The 17556-nt window shown below is 40.2% G+C and overlaps 1 protein-coding gene across 1 annotated transcript; it reads left to right on the forward strand.

Annotated features, from left to right (window-relative positions):
• Positions 1 to 1797: 1797 nt before the first annotated feature.
• LOC117337869 (brevican core protein-like) lies at positions 1798 to 9578 on the forward strand. Its single transcript, XM_033899004.1, has 4 exons — positions 1798 to 2326; positions 4088 to 4330; positions 6988 to 7170; positions 8220 to 9578. The coding sequence occupies exons 1-4, from the start codon at positions 2290 to 2292 to the stop codon at positions 8453 to 8455; spliced, it is 699 nt and encodes a 232-aa protein (XP_033754895.1). The 5' UTR covers positions 1798 to 2289; the 3' UTR covers positions 8456 to 9578.
• The last annotated feature ends 7978 nt before the right edge of the window (positions 9579 to 17556 follow it).

Here is a 17556-nt window from a genome sequence, read left to right on the forward strand (position 1 = left end):
TTTTTATTCGTTGTAAAATGCCGATGTCATTTGTTCCAATTCATACATTATTTCTTTTGAAAACCACTTCTGGAGCCTGTGCTCGACATCTCAACCTACTTGTTCTGGGCCATTCTTCAAAGTACTGGGACATCTGTAACCTGTGGATAGTTTTCAGTGACAACTTCTGGAAATAAAAACAGATGTTTTAAAAAACAATGTATTGTCAAGCGAAAGACTGTCACTTATCTTGTCTTTACTTTATAAAGATGTACATTCGGTTTTACATTGTCGTTAGATGAAGCAAAACAACTAGCCTGAAAATTGAAAAATAGTACACATCTTTTAGAAATGTAAAACAGTGTCAGCATTAAAATTGAATGTATTGAATTGAGATTTGAAAAATATTTCATGGCCACACTATGAATCTGACGACTGGGACATCGTCAAGTCTCGACACTTATTGTTTGCTTGTTGATTCGGAGTGTAACTGCAGTTATGTAAACTTCGATGCATGGACTATCGAATATTAAAAAGTAAACGAATGTTAGAAAATGATTAATACTTATTTGTTTTCTGTTGTCGTCATTGAAACCCAAAACAGCGCCGCCTAATGCTTCCGGTATAATTTGTTTTTCAGTTCAAATAGACTCACCGATGTTATCTGTATAAGATATAATTTCAAAAATGTTTTATGAAATGACGTGTTTATAAAGTGTAAGTTTTTTTATATTTACATTGGGTTAACTACATATTTTACTTGGTGCGCTAACGCGCACGCGTGCCACACAACATGTAGTAACCCCATAATACAATTTAATTAAAATATAGATGCTCATTTAGATGAACATCTAACGACATCGCACAAGGGGTCACGTTCTGGTGTCCTTTGTTATCTCAATATTTCACTTTCAGGACGAATTGTCAATTTTTCGATGTCATCAATCTCACCCATTCGTCACATCTTACATCTGAAGCTAACCATTTCGGTACAGCATGTATATAGCTACATGCTTCGTTCGACGAAATGGCTGGGAACACATTGACAGATTATGCGTGTTACGCACTCTAGTCTTGCTATTTCGCACACACGAAGTTCACTTCCAAGATTCTGTAAGTAGAAATTTAATTGAATAATCCAAGAGGTCATCCTAATGTGACCCGTTGTACGATGTCGTTACATGCTCATGTAACGTATTGAGAATGACAATCTAGATTTTGATTAGATTGCTCAAAATTAATAATAATAGTAAAAAAAAAAAACTAAAATAAAACAACTACAAAACTTTAAATTCTTGTGATCAAATCTAACATACGACGCTGCATCTGGTTAGAATTTTAGAACAAAGATATTAGCCCCTACTTGACTATGTCAACGAATGACACTTTTAAAGGAGGTGGGAGGAAGAAGAGATTCGATTCACTTTAAGAAAGATTCGACTAAAAACCGGCTAAGAATCCTTAATATAAAGGCACTTATCTTTTTGTCGCGTGAAAATGATTTAAAGATCAGATGGACTAAAAGTGATCGAGGTTGTGGAAGATGCATCGGCTGTGAAACGGAAGTAAGCTTTCTACTCTAGAGTGGTGTTATAACGGTAATTTTGATTGGCCGACCAATGTGGCTAAAATTGTTCGCAGAGTGGACAATCGAGTACTTTTGACGTCCGAGGTATCTCCGCATAGAATGTATCGATTATACTTACTTGTGAACATCATGTGATCAATGATTAAACAAATATTTCATTGATCGCCATAATGCAGGTTTACCATTGCGAAAGACATTATATTATCTGGTGTAAATCACTCTAGTGACAAGGTACATATGTTACACTAAAATAGGCTTGTGTTAAATGCATACATTAGAGTAGATATCAGACGTCGTTAATACACTAACAACTCATTATATCATAATGGTTGCGGTATTTCAAACATTTTCATCCCGAAAATGCTTTTAACATCACTTCTCCTTATCAAGGCAAATGTGTTGTGATGTTTGATATATATGTATACTTCCGGTGAAGTCATCGCTTTCAATGAATAGTCGTTTTCACACAAACGATACATAATTAGCAATCGATGGTTGTCAGGTTGCATTTGTGAATGTGGTGTGTGGTGAAATGAACAACTATTATGGACATACGTATGCCTAAGAGAAAAGTCGGCAACTGATTGACCTTAGCGAGGGAGATGCTATTAATCAGTCTACTACTTAACAGGGCATTGAATGCACAGGTTTGAAGACCATTGAAACATTTATTGGGTTATTGATATCGTACACAACATGTGTATCGTTTGAAGACTTTCGACATGTTCATGTTAGCACACATCTTCTTGGCATTACAAGGTAAGGAAATTGTATCTTTTCGCTTAAATTTTAACGAATTTCTCTGACACTGAATATGCCCAGTTAGAATATTTATATATATATATATATATATAATTAAAAATATATAATGTCCTTGTGATGGGTATACATAGTAATAATAATAAAAAAAAAAACCCCAGAAATTCACACTAGCGCTTTCAACATGCTTTGAGAGCATGTTGAAAGCGCTAGTGTGAATTTCTGGTTTGTGTTTTTTTTATTATTATTACGATATATATATATATATACAAATGTATCAGTATATTTCCTTTAAGTGATTAGTTTTTGTTTTGTATTTTTCATTCGTTTACATGGTTATTCGATTTCAACCTTGGACGTTTCGCATTTCCACGTGGTTGTATCAAAAGGTAAGACACGTTGATGTGATGCGCAATGAGGTAGCCATCATCTACTAAAAGTCATCTTAAATATACATATTGATATTAGAAAATAATCTTAGTTGATATCACGCTTAGCCTTGCAGTGGTAATAAGTGGTAGTAGAATCTATTAAAAATGTTTATCGCCGTGACTTTTGTTATTGTGGTATCATAAACCAAAGACTTCATACTACCTTAAAACTTCTGTTCGTGTTTTTTATATCAATATGAAACATTAATTTGACTAAGAGAATTGCTTAGCTAAGGTTGCAATATACATATATATATACATATATATCATATATAGATATTATATTAGCTAAGTATCAGCTATCATGAGTTTCCATTCATAAATGTAACGAGTTTTGAATTTTCATTGAGCATTTGTTGAGCAAAACTAAAGAAGGAAATAGAAAAGGAGAACATCACAAATCAAATACGAAGTGAAACAAAAGAGAGATTATATTTATCAGATGACTCATAATAGTTACAACTGTACCGTTTTGTGTGCTAAACAGACAGATAGCCCAGCTATCTTAGCCGCCGCCATTTTTATCCAATCACTAACAAGAGACCAAGAGTCACAGCTTTCTATTAAAACTGAGCAGGTACTACTAATAATATATATATTTACACTTGCAAAGTTTTGTCACTATATAACAATACCAGACCGATTTGTTTACCATTCTTGCATGGAAACATTGACCTTTGAACTTGCGTATGAAAATATGACAGGGTACGGGAACTACTTTCGCCAAGCACATGGCTTTGTTTACATTTACAATTTAAGTTACAAAGGGCTATTTTTTTATTTGAAATCTAACATGTTTGACAATATTAAATATGATAATCTATCAAAATGTTTTGATTATTTATGTTAATATCATAATAAAAAACAGAACTATTTTTTACCGCGGAAAAAAAGTCTCAATTTGTTGTGAAGCGTCACCATTGGCTGTTCTAATAATTGACTCCTCCCACTGTGTACGACTTTTATATGATGTTTTTATTTTCTAGCGCGCCCCATAGAATATATTCTTAGAGGAATTGCTCCATAAAAGCATGGTTAACATAAAAGTGAAATCCAATCCCTATTTAGACAGCTAATATGTAAATATCTTAATTTAGAGACACGTGTACACAATACTTAAATGATACATAATGTACGAGGTATACCTGGAGAATGTTACCCCTTCCTCACTAAATCATCTGTATATGCAAACAAAAATGTTTCCTGTTTTTTTTGTATACAATGGTCGTAGATGTAGACTTCACATATAAATACGAGCTGTCAAACTTTCATGGTTAATTTTTACTGTCAATAAGTTTGAATTGAATCAAATCGTTGATGTATTTCACAGTGTTGTTTGCAAGTGGTCAAGTGATCCTCGAAAGGAACAGTGGACTTGAAAACTGGTTTCCAAACAATGTTTTGACAACCTTGGGCGTAGTAAAATCAGCGATTGAGTGCGGAATATTGTGCAAACAGGCGGAATGTATGTCTATTGTTTACGAGACAATAGACAGGATCTGTCATCTCAATGATAGAGTCACTAATAACGTCTCTGATTATTCATGGAAGCTGAACACTCGACATTACTCAGGTATCAAATAAATGGGTACCTGTAAAGTGCGAAACGAAAGCAAACCGAAACGAAACGAAATCAAACGCAACGAAACGAAATCAAACGAAACGAAACGAAATCAAGCGAAACGAAAAATGAGTTATTGGAAGAATGAAAACATAAAATTAGACTGTACATACTGTAGGCCTAAGTGTCCAATTCTCATCTCATTTATTGCTTTGTGTGTTTGGTTGCCAAGATTTACGGAGAAAATGTAGAACTGAAAAGCTGAAAGTACCGGAAATTCGTACAGCTTCCGGCACGAAAATATTTCAACTCCAAGCAGACGATGCTTTCGATGTGTTGAATTCGACACTTGAGCGAACCCTACGGCGTGAGGAGAGCTTCGCTCTTATTAATAGGTCTGCCAATCGGGTAGTGTATTGGATGTACAAACATTTTGTATATTAAACATTTGATTCATTTAAAAATAACCACAAATTTATTGATTAAATATCTTTTTGCCAATAACAATATAATCATAATTATATACAGTATTTACAACCCACCTGCTATTTAGTGATTACTGATAACCAACTAGATTCATTTTCAAAAAGAATGTACTTTACTGTTGCAATAAGACATTTGCTTTTCACTCATTAGGGAAACGTAGTTCAACTTGTTAGTATAAGCGTTATCTTAAGCCATTAAGCTTCGTTTTTTAATGCACGTCTGACATTGGGTTTAATGAAAAGAACAAATAATTCTTTAGAAAATCTACGAGAAAAACTGAAATACAAAAAAAAAAAAAATCCTTTTTCAATCAAAGGTCATCCACTTAACTAATCCAGTACTTTAATATTGTCTAAAAGATATCCAGAACTATTCACAGTTCATCAAAGTTACAGAAATAGAGTCGTTCTCTAATGCTTCTATTCTGCCCAGCTCAAAACCAGCAATACGGGAACAGCGCGTTTTTATACGAATCGCGCCTTTCAAGTGCAGCAATTTCCCCTGAAACTCTCATTTTTTACGGTCAGATACACACCTGGTTTTCCTACTTCAAAAGAATTTGCTTACAATAACCTCTGTCACGTGATTATTAGATCGAGCGTGCACCAATACACAACGCGATTTGCATGCCTATAAATCGTGGACTAAGCATACTATCTAAACATTGCAATAAATCTATTCTTTACGTGTGTTGTTTTTACACCGATGAGAATGGGACACTTAGGCCTTTGTACAGTCATTTTTTTCCATTTTTTCAATGTTTCCTTTTTCGTTTCGTTTGATTTCGTTTCGTTTCGTTTTGCTTGCGTTTCGCACTTTACATGTACCCCAAATAAAACGCATTGTTATAATCATGTACATGTATATACATTATTATGTCTGTTTTTCACTTCTGGCATTGCTTTTACTTGCAGCCTTTGTGTAAATTCTATACCTCAGTTGGATTTGTTTCATGCTGCTTTTCTTCGATAATTTTTTAACGTGTATTTATGTCTAACCTTTTCTTGGATGAAAGGTAAAATGCGTAAATTCTGTCTTAAAGCCACATACTCCCGAACAACCTACTATTCTAGTTGTACACGTGTATTAATGGCAATCCAAGATGCTCATTTACGCTCTCCCAACATTAAAATGACCACTGGCCTGGACTCTTGACCGCGGGAGACATCAGTGTATAAAAAATAACTCGCATTTATATTTATAGCGAGATTTGTCACGGAGCCGAGAACGAGGCTATAACAACGTGCACTGCACATAAACTACACACATGGCCGCTATTTACATATCGAGCATACGTGAACTTTGCCTAATAATGCTTTCATTTAAACATATAAACAGAATATTCGCGTAATACCCAGGCAACTGAACAAAATAAACAAACATAGTTTACATTTAGATAATATCTATAAAACCTTAGCTCGGTGAAGTTAACAATGTTCAAAAGCTAACCAGCAATCCAAAAGACGTTCGGGAAAATCGGAATTCGAGTCTATACCTTTTTCTTCTCTCGATAAGTTCCGACGGATCACTTCCTTTCCTGAGGAAATATAGTCGGGTTTTGCCGATTCCACACACTTTTGCGTCTTTTTTTGGCAGAATCTGTCTGCGTTTTCGCAGGTTCACGGCGTTCTGCCATTTTGTATGGACTGTGAAACCCGCCGTTGCATTGTGGGATAATTTTCAGAGAAACTTGGTTCGGCAACAACAGCATTAGTTTTAGGAATTCCATGTATACTTTCATAAATACACAATTTCTTTCAGTTTCTGATTCATGATAATCTGTACGGTATGCATCATGTCCGAAAACTGTAAAAAGCACAAAATGTAAACATTGATATAAAGTTTCTTCGTGAGTATGTGGCTTTAACTAATGAAACTATACGTATTACTTTATTTGGATCTTTTTCTGTACATATATCTAGGTACTTCTCACAGAAGTAGTTTTACGTCAATAATAGTTCGTAGGTTTGGTAAGTTGAGCTCCAAAGTGGAGCTAAAATCGTCTCATGCGAAAGTCACTAATCTGGAGACTGTCATGTAAGTTTTGAATATTGAACAGACTTAACGTCTGTTTGGCGGGGAAATTCTAACGACAAAAAGACGTTTATACCATACTTATCTAGTAAAATCTAGTGAAATGATATAGAAGAATAATTACTTATAATTGATTTTGATATTTACAGTTGTTAGTGGAATCATCAATGGATACGATTGTGACATAATTGACGATAGTTGTCTCAAAGTATTGTCTTCTAAACTCTCATGGACAGCCGGTAGTGCAGAATGTGGTTCCGAAGGTGCACAACTCCTCAATATCGATAGCAGCAATAAGCAGCTGGCCATTCAACAGTTCATGGCAGACAAAGGTAATGAGAATATTTGATACTTAATTGTCAGGATAGGGATTACACTGCTAATAAATAAGAGTGATTAAGGTGTCCCGACACTATATCACTAGCCCTCCACCACTGGGTTGGGAGTTCGAAACCTATGTGGGGCAGTTGCCAGGTACTGACCGTAGGCAGGTGTTTTTTTCTCCGGGTACTCCGGCTTTCCTCCTCCTCCAACACTAGCACGTCCTTAAATGACCCTGATTGTTAATAGAAAGTTAAACAAAATAAACCAAACAAAAACCAAGGTCCGCAGGTCTTCGACATTGAAGACGTTACAAAAATAATATGTCGCCTTAAATTCTCGAGTATTGCTTGGTCGCATAAAAAATAGTAAAATATGTAATTCACTTCTCACCTACCAAGAATTACTTTTTTCCTTTAATATAAAACAGAACGAAATGCTTTCCTCCTTTTCTTTGCTATAAAATGCCAAGGAGTGATTTTGTTATTTGATTGAACAGGTTAAACGTCTTCGCACGCCAAGGCCAAGTAATGTCGGTTGTCAAGAAGAAATCAACAGAATAATATAAAACACAGAAAAAGGGCATACAGGGAAGGCAGAAAAGGAGGGAATAGTAGGGAAAGAGAGGGAATGTGAAATTAGAGAAATAGAGAGAAAAAAGGAGGAAAACAGAGTCTTTCAGATTTGATTCTTGGTCCTTGTCATCAAAGCAGAAGACATACAAAAAAAAAACCAAATTGTGCCTGTTGACACTTTTTATAACCATCAAAATATTATGGAATGCAGTCTGCCCTTTTCGTTGGGTTGCAAATGTATCCTAATCAGAATAAACATGAAACTAGCCTCCATTCCATAATCTTCCTCTATAACACGAAACGACGATGCAGTCATATCGCCTCCTGATCGCCTGATTACATATATAATGTATGTCCAGCCATTTTAGCAGAAGAAGTAATATTGTGTCAATTGTGTAAATGGATACATCGATCTAATATTATGTCACTGAATTGAAATTATAGTTATTTCCTCCATGTAAATTTCATATTTTATGTTTACTCAGGGCTTGATCATGTCTGGCTGGGAATTAATGACATCACTCAGGAGGGAGACTGGAGGACAGAGGATGGAACAAATCCAATAGCTTACCAAAACTTTAACGCTGGCCAACCCGATAACTACTACCCAGGTCAAGACTGTGGGTTAATAACACAGAATTTTGGATATCTTTGGGATGACGGGGTCTGTCAACAGTCGGTAAATGTCGTATGTGAAAGGAAAAAAGTTGGTTCTCTGTAAGTTAAGTAATTTAATTGTGCAAACAGACGTTTTGTCAGAGTATGTAGTAGAGTAACACATCACGTTCATGCGACTTCATCAATGCCGTATATGTTAAACGAGGAAAAGTGAAGAATCTGATATCAGTAAACAAAAATCTGATATATTTCAGATAAATTTATCTACGGATATAAGAGAGATGACTTGTTATATTCAAACTCGAACAGTGTCAGTTGAGGGCTAGTGATAAAGTGTCGTGACGCCTTAACTAATCGGCGACCGCGGCCCCATTTTCCATGGTATATAACATGTTAAACGATGGATTATATATATAACATATATAAATAGTTATGAAACTATATAATCAATGATGCTACTGGCCGTTTGAACATGGCGCTACGTGAAGGTTTAATTTGTATAATCTTTTGATGGATATGGAATATAAACAATGATTAACATGTATATATGAAAGTGGCGTGCGTCCATACACAGAATTAGATGTACAGACTGGATGATCGTCCTTGACACTTGAAAACTTTGAACAAATGAGGTCGTTGGAAATTTTGTTTCATATGAATTTGACAGCAAGAAGAATTCTTGCACTACAATAAAAGTTTAGTGGAGTAAGTGAAGAGATTTTTGTGTAATGGATACTCCTGTAAGCGTCGGCTTGGATGTATATATATTTGTCATTATAAAGTCCCACTCTGTTTTCGCGTGGTATTGAGATTCTGTATACGCCAAGTGAGAAACTATTGTACATCCCGTCGGCTCTTAATATTTCATCATTGTTAGTCAATGTGATGTTTGTTATATGAATTGATATAAAAACGCTTGGACTTTTCTTTTACTTATTTGCATCCCACACAGTTTGCAACAATTGCCATGGGGCCATTTTACATCCAAAAGGAGAATGTTTAGACCATGTAAAGCAAAGGCAGAACCAGATGTTAACTCCCTAGGAACAGTTTAATATTATGTCTGTACTATACTGTGGCTGTGCCCTAGATCCGTTACTATACTGTGGCCGTGCCCTAGATCCGTTACTATACTGTGGCCGTGCCGTACATCCGTTACTATATTATGGCCGTGCCCTAGATCCATTACTATACTATGGCCGTGCCCTAGATCCGTTACTATACTATGGCCGTGCCCTAGATCCGTTACTATACTGTGGCCGTGTCCTAGATCAATTACTATACTGTGGCCGTACCCTATATCCGTTACTATACTATGGCCGTGCCCTAGATCCGTTACTATACTGTGGCCGTGCCCTAGATCCGTTAATATACTGTGCCCTAGATCCGTTACAATACTGTACCCTAGATCCGTTACTATAGTATGGCCGTGCCCTAGATCCGTTATTATGCTGTGGCCGTGCCCTAGATCCGTTACTATAGTATGGCCGTGCCCTAGATCCGTTACTATAACGTGGCCGTGCCCTAGATCCGTTATTATAGTATGGCCGTGCCCTAGACCCGTTAATATACTGTGGCTGTGCCCTAGATCCGTTATTATACTGTGGCCGTGCCCTAGATCCGTTACAATACTGTGCCCTAAATACGTTACTATAGTATGGCCGTGCCCTGGATCCTTTAATATACTGTGGCCGTGCCCTAGATCCGTTAATATACTGTGGCCGTACCCTAGATCCGTTACAATACTGTTCCCTAGATACGTTACTATAGTATGGCCGTGCCCTAGATCCGTTAATATACTGTGGCCGTGCCCTAGATCTGTTAATATACTGTGGCTGTGCCCTAGATCCGTTAATATACTGTGGCCGTACCCTAGATCCGTTACTATACTGTGGCCGTACCCTATATATGGTACTATACTATGGTCGTACCATAGATCCGTTACTATATTATGGCCGTGCCCTAGATCCGTTACTATACTATGGCCGTGCCCTACATCCATTACTATATTATGGCCGTGCCCTAGATCCGTTACTATACTATGGCCGTGCCCTAGATCCGTTACTATACTGTGGCCGTGCCCTAGATCAATTACTATACTGTGGCTGTACCCTATATCCGTTACTATACTATGGCCGTGCCCTAGATCCGTTACTATACTGTGGCCTGCCCTAGATCCGTTAATATACTGTGCCCTAGATCCGTTACTATAGTATGGCCGTGCCCTAGATCCGTTACTATAACGTGGCCGTGCCGTACATCCGTTACTATATTATGGCCGTGCCCTAGATCCATTACTATACTATGGCCGTGCCCTAGATCCGTTACTATACTATGGCCGTGCCCTAGATCCGTTACTATACTGTGGCCGTGCCCTAGATCAATTACTATACTGTGGCCGTACCCTATATCCGTTACTATACTATGGCCGTGCCCTAGATCCGTTACTATACTGTGGCCGTGCCCTAGATCCGTTAATATACTGTGCCCTAGATCCGTTACAATACTGTACCCTAGATCCGTTACTATAGTATGGCCGTGCCCTAGATCCGTTATTATGCTGTGGCCGTGCCCTAGATCCGTTACTATAGTATGGCCGTGCCCTAGATCCGTTACTATAACGTGGCCCTGCCCTAGATCCGTTATTATAGTATGGCCGTGCCCTAGACCCGTTAATATACTGTGGCTGTGCCCTAGATCCGTTATTATACTGTGGCCGTGCCCTAGATCCGTTACAATACTGTGCCCTAAATACGTTACTATAGTATGGCCGTGCCCTGGATCCTTTAATATACTGTGGCCGTGCCCTAAATCCGTTAATATACTGTGGCCGTACCCTAGATCCGTTACAATACTGTTCCCTAGATACGTTACTATAGTATGGCCGTGCCCTAGATCCGTTAATATACTGTGGCCGTGCCCTAGATCTGTTAATATACTGTGGCTGTGCCCTAGATCCGTTAATATACTGTGGCCGTACCCTAGATCCGTTACTATACTGTGGCCGTACCCTATATATGGTACTATACTATGGTCGTACCATAGATCCGTTACTATATTATGGCCGTGCCCTAGATCCGTTACTATACTATGGCCGTGCCCTACATCCATTACTATATTATGGCCGTGCCCTAGATCCGTTACTATACTATGGCCGTGCCCTAGATCCGTTACTATACTGTGGCCGTGCCCTAGATCAATTACTATACTGTGGCTGTACCCTATATCCGTTACTATACTATGGCCGTGCCCTAGATCCGTTACTATACTGTGGCCTGCCCTAGATCCGTTAATATACTGTGCCCTAGATCCGTTACTATAGTATGGCCGTGCCCTAGATCCGTTACTATAACGTGGCCGTGCCCTAGATCCGTTACTATACTGTGGCCGTGCCCTAGATCCGTTAATATACTGTGCCCTAGATCCGTTACAATACTGTACCCTAGATCCGTTACTATAGTATGGCCGTGCCCTAGATCCGTTACTATAACGTGGCCGTGCCCTAGATCCGTTATTATAGTATGGCCGTGCCCTAGACCCGTTAATATACTGTGGCTGTGCCCTAGATCCGTTATTATACTGTGGCCGTGCCCTAGATCCGTTACAATACTGTGCCCTTAATACGTTACTATAGTATGGCCGTGCCCTGGATCCTTTAATATACTGTGGCCGTGCCCTAGATCCGTTAATATACTGTGGCCGTACCCTAGATCCGTTACAATACTGTTCCCTAGATACGTTACTATAGTATGGCCGTGCCCTAGATCCGTTAATATACTGTGGCCGTGCCCTACATCTGTTAATATACTGTGGCTGTGCCCTAGATCCGTTAATATACTGTGGCCGTACCCTAGATCCGTTACTATACTGTGGCCGTACCCTAGATATGGTACTATACTATGGTCGTACCATAGATCCGTTACTATATTATGGCCGTGCCCTAGATCCGTTACTATACTATGGCCGTGCCCTACATCCGTTACTATATTATGGCCGTGCCCTAGATCCGTTACTATACTATGGCCGTGCCCTAGATCCGTTACTATACTGTGGCCGTGCCCTAGATCAATTACTATACTGTGGCCGTACCCTATATCCGTTACTATACTATGGCCGTGCCCTAGATCCGTTACTATACTGTGGCCGTGCCCTAGATCCGTTAATATACTGTGCCCTAGATCCGTTACTATAACGTGGCCGTGCCCTAGATCCGTTATTATAGTATGGCCGTGCCCTAGACCCGTTAATATACTGTGGCTGTGCCCTAGATCCGTTATTATACTGTGGCCGTGCCCTAGATCCGTTACAATACTGTGCCCTAAATACGTTACTATAGTATGGCCGTGCCCTGGATCCGTTAATATACTGTGGCCGTGCCCTAGATCCGTTAATATACTGTGGCCGTACCCTAGATCCGTTACTATACTGTGGCCGTACCCTAGATATGGTACTATACTATGGTCGTACCATAGATCCGTTACTATATTATGGCCGTGCCCTAGATCCGTTACTATACTATGGCCGTGCCCTACATCCGTTACTATATTATGGCCGTGCCCTAGATCCGTTACTATACTATGGCCGTGCCCTAGATCCGTTACTATATTATGGCCGTGCCCTAGATCCGTTACTATACTATGGTCGTGCCCTAGATCCGTTACTATACTGTGGCCGTGCCCTAGATCAATTACTATACTGTGGCTGTACCCTAGATCCGTTACTATACTATGTCCGTGCCCTAGATCCGTTACTATACTGTGGCCGTGCCCTAGATCCGTTAATATACTGTGCCCTAGATCCGTTACAATACTGTACCCCAGATCCGTTACTATAGTATGGCCGTGCCCTAGATCCATTACTATAACGTGGCCGTGCCCTAAATCCGTTACTATACTGTGGCCGTGCCCTAGATCAGTTATTATACTGTGGCCTAGATCCGTTATTATAGTATGGCCGTGCCCTAGATCCGTTAATATACTGTGGCTGTGCCCTAGATCCGTTACTATACTGTGGCCGTGCCCTAGATCCGTTAATATACTGTGCCCTAGATCCGTTACAATACTGTACCCTAGATCCGTTACTATAGTATGGCCGTGCCCTAGATCCGTTACTATAACGTGGCCGTGCCCTAGATCCGTTATTATAGTATGGCCGTGCCCTAGACCCGTTAATATACTGTGGCTGTGCCCTAGATCCGTTATTATACTGTGGCCGTGCCCTAGATCCGTTACAATACTGTGCCCTAAATACGTTACTATAGTATGGCCGTGCCCTGGATCCTTTAATATACTGTGGCCGTGCCCTAGATCCGTTACTATAGTATGGCCGTGCCCTAGATCCGTTACTATAACGTGGCCGTGCCCTAGATCCGTTACTATACTGTGGCCGTGCCCTAGATCCGTTAATATACTGTGCCCTAGATCCGTTACAATACTGTACCCTAGATCCGTTACTATAGTATGGCCGTGCCCTAGATCCGTTACTATAACGTGGCCGTGCCCTAGATCCGTTATTATAGTATGGCCGTGCCCTAGACCCGTTAATATACTGTGGCTGTGCCCTAGATCCGTTATTATACTGTGGCCGTGCCCTAGATCCGTTACAATACTGTGCCCTTAATACGTTACTATAGTATGGCCGTGCCCTGGATCCTTTAATATACTGTGGCCGTGCCCTAGATCCGTTAATATACTGTGGCCGTACCCTAGATCCGTTACAATACTGTTCCCTAGATACGTTACTATAGTATGGCCGTGCCCTAGATCCGTTAATATACTGTGGCCGTGCCCTACATCTGTTAATATACTGTGGCTGTGCCCTAGATCCGTTAATATACTGTGGCCGTACCCTAGATCCGTTACTATACTGTGGCCGTACCCTAGATATGGTACTATACTATGGTCGTACCATAGATCCGTTACTATATTATGGCCGTGCCCTAGATCCGTTACTATACTATGGCCGTGCCCTACATCCGTTACTATATTATGGCCGTGCCCTAGATCCGTTACTATACTATGGCCGTGCCCTAGATCCGTTACTATACTGTGGCCGTGCCCTAGATCAATTACTATACTGTGGCCGTACCCTATATCCGTTACTATACTATGGCCGTGCCCTAGATCCGTTACTATACTGTGGCCGTGCCCTAGATCCGTTAATATACTGTGCCCTAGATCCGTTACTATAACGTGGCCGTGCCCTAGATCCGTTATTATAGTATGGCCGTGCCCTAGACCCGTTAATATACTGTGGCTGTGCCCTAGATCCGTTATTATACTGTGGCCGTGCCCTAGATCCGTTACAATACTGTGCCCTAAATACGTTACTATAGTATGGCCGTGCCCTGGATCCGTTAATATACTGTGGCCGTGCCCTAGATCCGTTAATATACTGTGGCCGTACCCTAGATCCGTTACTATACTGTGGCCGTACCCTAGATATGGTACTATACTATGGTCGTACCATAGATCCGTTACTATATTATGGCCGTGCCCTAGATCCGTTACTATACTATGGCCGTGCCCTACATCCGTTACTATATTATGGCCGTGCCCTAGATCCGTTACTATACTATGGCCGTGCCCTAGATCCGTTACTATATTATGGCCGTGCCCTAGATCCGTTACTATACTATGGTCGTGCCCTAGATCCGTTACTATACTGTGGCCGTGCCCTAGATCAATTACTATACTGTGGCTGTACCCTAGATCCGTTACTATACTATGGCCGTGCCCTAGATCCGTTACTATACTGTGGCCGTGCCCTAGATCCGTTAATATACTGTGCCCTAGATCCGTTACAATACTGTACCCCAGATCCGTTACTATAGTATGGCCGTGCCCTAGATCCATTACTATAACGTGGCCGTGCCCTAAATCCGTTACTATACTGTGGCCGTGCCCTAGATCAGTTATTATACTGTGGCCTAGATCCGTTATTATAGTATGGCCGTGCCCTAGATCCGTTAATATACTGTGGCTGTGCCCTAGATCCGTTACTATACTGTGGCCGTGCCCTAGATCCGTTAATATACTGTGCCCTAGATCCGTTACAATACTGTACCTAGATCCGTTACTATAGTATGGCCGTGCCCTAGATCCGTTACTATAACGTGGCCGTGCCCTAGATCCGTTATTATAGTATGGCCGTGCCCTAGACCCGTTAATATACTGTGGCTGTGCCCTAGATCCGTTATTATACTGTGGCCGTGCCCTAGATCCGTTACAATACTGTGCCCTAAATACGTTACTATAGTATGGCCGTGCCCTGGATCCTTTAATATACTGTGGCCGTGCCCTAGATCCGTTAATATACTGTGGCCGTACCCTAGATCCGTTACAATACTGTTCCCTAGATACGTTACTATAGTATGGCCGTACCCTAGATCCGTTACAATACTGTGGTCGTGCCCTAGATCCGTTACTATACTGTGGCCGTGCCCTAGATCCGTTACTATACTGTGGCCGTGCCCTAGATCCGTTAATATACTGAGGCCGTACCCTAGATACGTTACTATAGTATGGCCGTGCCCTAGATCCGTTACTATACTGTGGCCGTGCCCTAGATCCGTTACTATACTGTGGTCGTGCCCTAGATCCGTTAATATACTGTGGCCGTGCCCTAGATCCGTTTCTATACTGTGGCCGTGTCCTAGATCCGTTACTATATTATGGCCGTGCCCTGGATCCGTTACTATAATATGGCCGTGCCCTGGATCCGTTACTATACTGTAGCCGTGCCCTAGATCTGTTACTATACTATGGTCGTACCCTAGATCCGTTCCTATACTGTGGTCGTGCCCTAGATCCGTTAATATACTGTGGCCGTGCCCTAGATCCGTTAATATACTGTGGCCGTGCCCTAGATCCGTTACTATACTGTGGCCGTGCCCTAGATACGTTAATATACTGTGGCCGTACCCTAGATCCGTTACTATACTGTGGTCGTGCCCTAGATCCGTTAATATACTGTGGCCGTGCCCTAGATCCGTTAATATACTGTGGCCGTTTCCTAGATCCGTTATTATATTATGGCCGTGCCCTGGATCCGTTACTATACTGTGGCCGTGCCCTAGATCCGTTAATATACTGTTGCCGTGCCCTAGATCCGTTACTATATTATGGCCGTGCCCTGGATCCGTTACTATATTGTGGCCGTGCCCTAGATCCGTTACTATACTGTGGCCGTGCCCTAGATCCGTTACTATACTGTGGCCGTGCCCTTAATGTAAACTTTATTTTATTCATTCATTGGTAACACATGAAAAGTAGACACAATCAGAAAAAAAATACAGCATGAAATGGATTCAGAAACAAGTTTTTTAAAAACTTATATTAATCCGTCTCCGTTAATGACTCATCAATTTAACATGGTAACAAAGTGGGAGAATGAATATGAATATTGAAATAACTCTATATTGGAAAGAGACAGGTAGTGGGAAATGATAAGATGAGAAGGGAAAGAGAAAGAGGGAGACTGCCGATACCATTGTTCATTTAAAAAGAACTGCATGCTGATACAACTGTGAAAACGATAAATACAGAGTTGAAACGTGGAATTAATCGAATCTCTTGGAGCTGATAATGAATTGTTGCACACATTTAAAAATCAAGGAATTTTCGTCAAAAGTTAAGTTGTTGCTGCCAAAAAGTAATATTTCTGTCGAAATAGGATGATTTAGGGCAAAGAGGGAACGATTTCGAAGGTCGGAAAAAAAGTCTACAATGTAATAAAAAATGTTCGTTAGTTTCATCAACTTGACAGTAGGAGCAAAGTGGACTATTTACCAGATTCCTACGAAACAAATAATATTTTAGTGAACTGCACTCCATCCTCAATCTTGCATGGTGAATCTGACCCAATCTACTGCCGATAAGAAAATATGGTGGGACTTTAAGATTTTGTGCGTTTAGATGATATTTTAGTTTTGTTATTGAGGGACTGGTTTTTATTCCATCAGGAAGTGCATTCCAAAGACTAATTACAGATGGCAGAAAGGATTTCATGAAAAGGCTTGTGCGACCGGAAGGTGGACGGAAATTATTACCTAATCTAGTGTTATGATCATGAATATTATTATTTCGATGAGGAAGTAATTCTTGAAGATACTGGGGAAGGAAACCATGAACTATTTTATGAAAGTGGATAATCTTGTGATGTTTGCGTCTTTGTTCTAGTGGAAGCCAGCCTGTTTCAAGATAA

This window comes from Pecten maximus, chromosome 11 (assembly GCF_902652985.1).
Source record: "Pecten maximus chromosome 11, xPecMax1.1, whole genome shotgun sequence".
In the NCBI taxonomy this organism is placed as follows: Eukaryota; Metazoa; Mollusca; class Bivalvia; order Pectinida; family Pectinidae; genus Pecten; species Pecten maximus.

Bases quoted from the DNA above. Each gene is read 5' to 3' on its own strand.
- LOC117337869 (XM_033899004.1), top strand. From the start codon at position 2,290: ATGTTCATGTTAGCACACATCTTCTTGGCATTACAAG. The intron at 2,327-4,087 runs GTAAGGAAATTG...TGTATTTCACAG, and splicing joins CATCTTCTTGGCATTACAAG to TGTTGTTTGCAAGTGGTCAA. The intron at 4,331-6,987 runs GTATCAAATAAA...TGATATTTACAG, and splicing joins GAACACTCGACATTACTCAG to TTGTTAGTGGAATCATCAAT.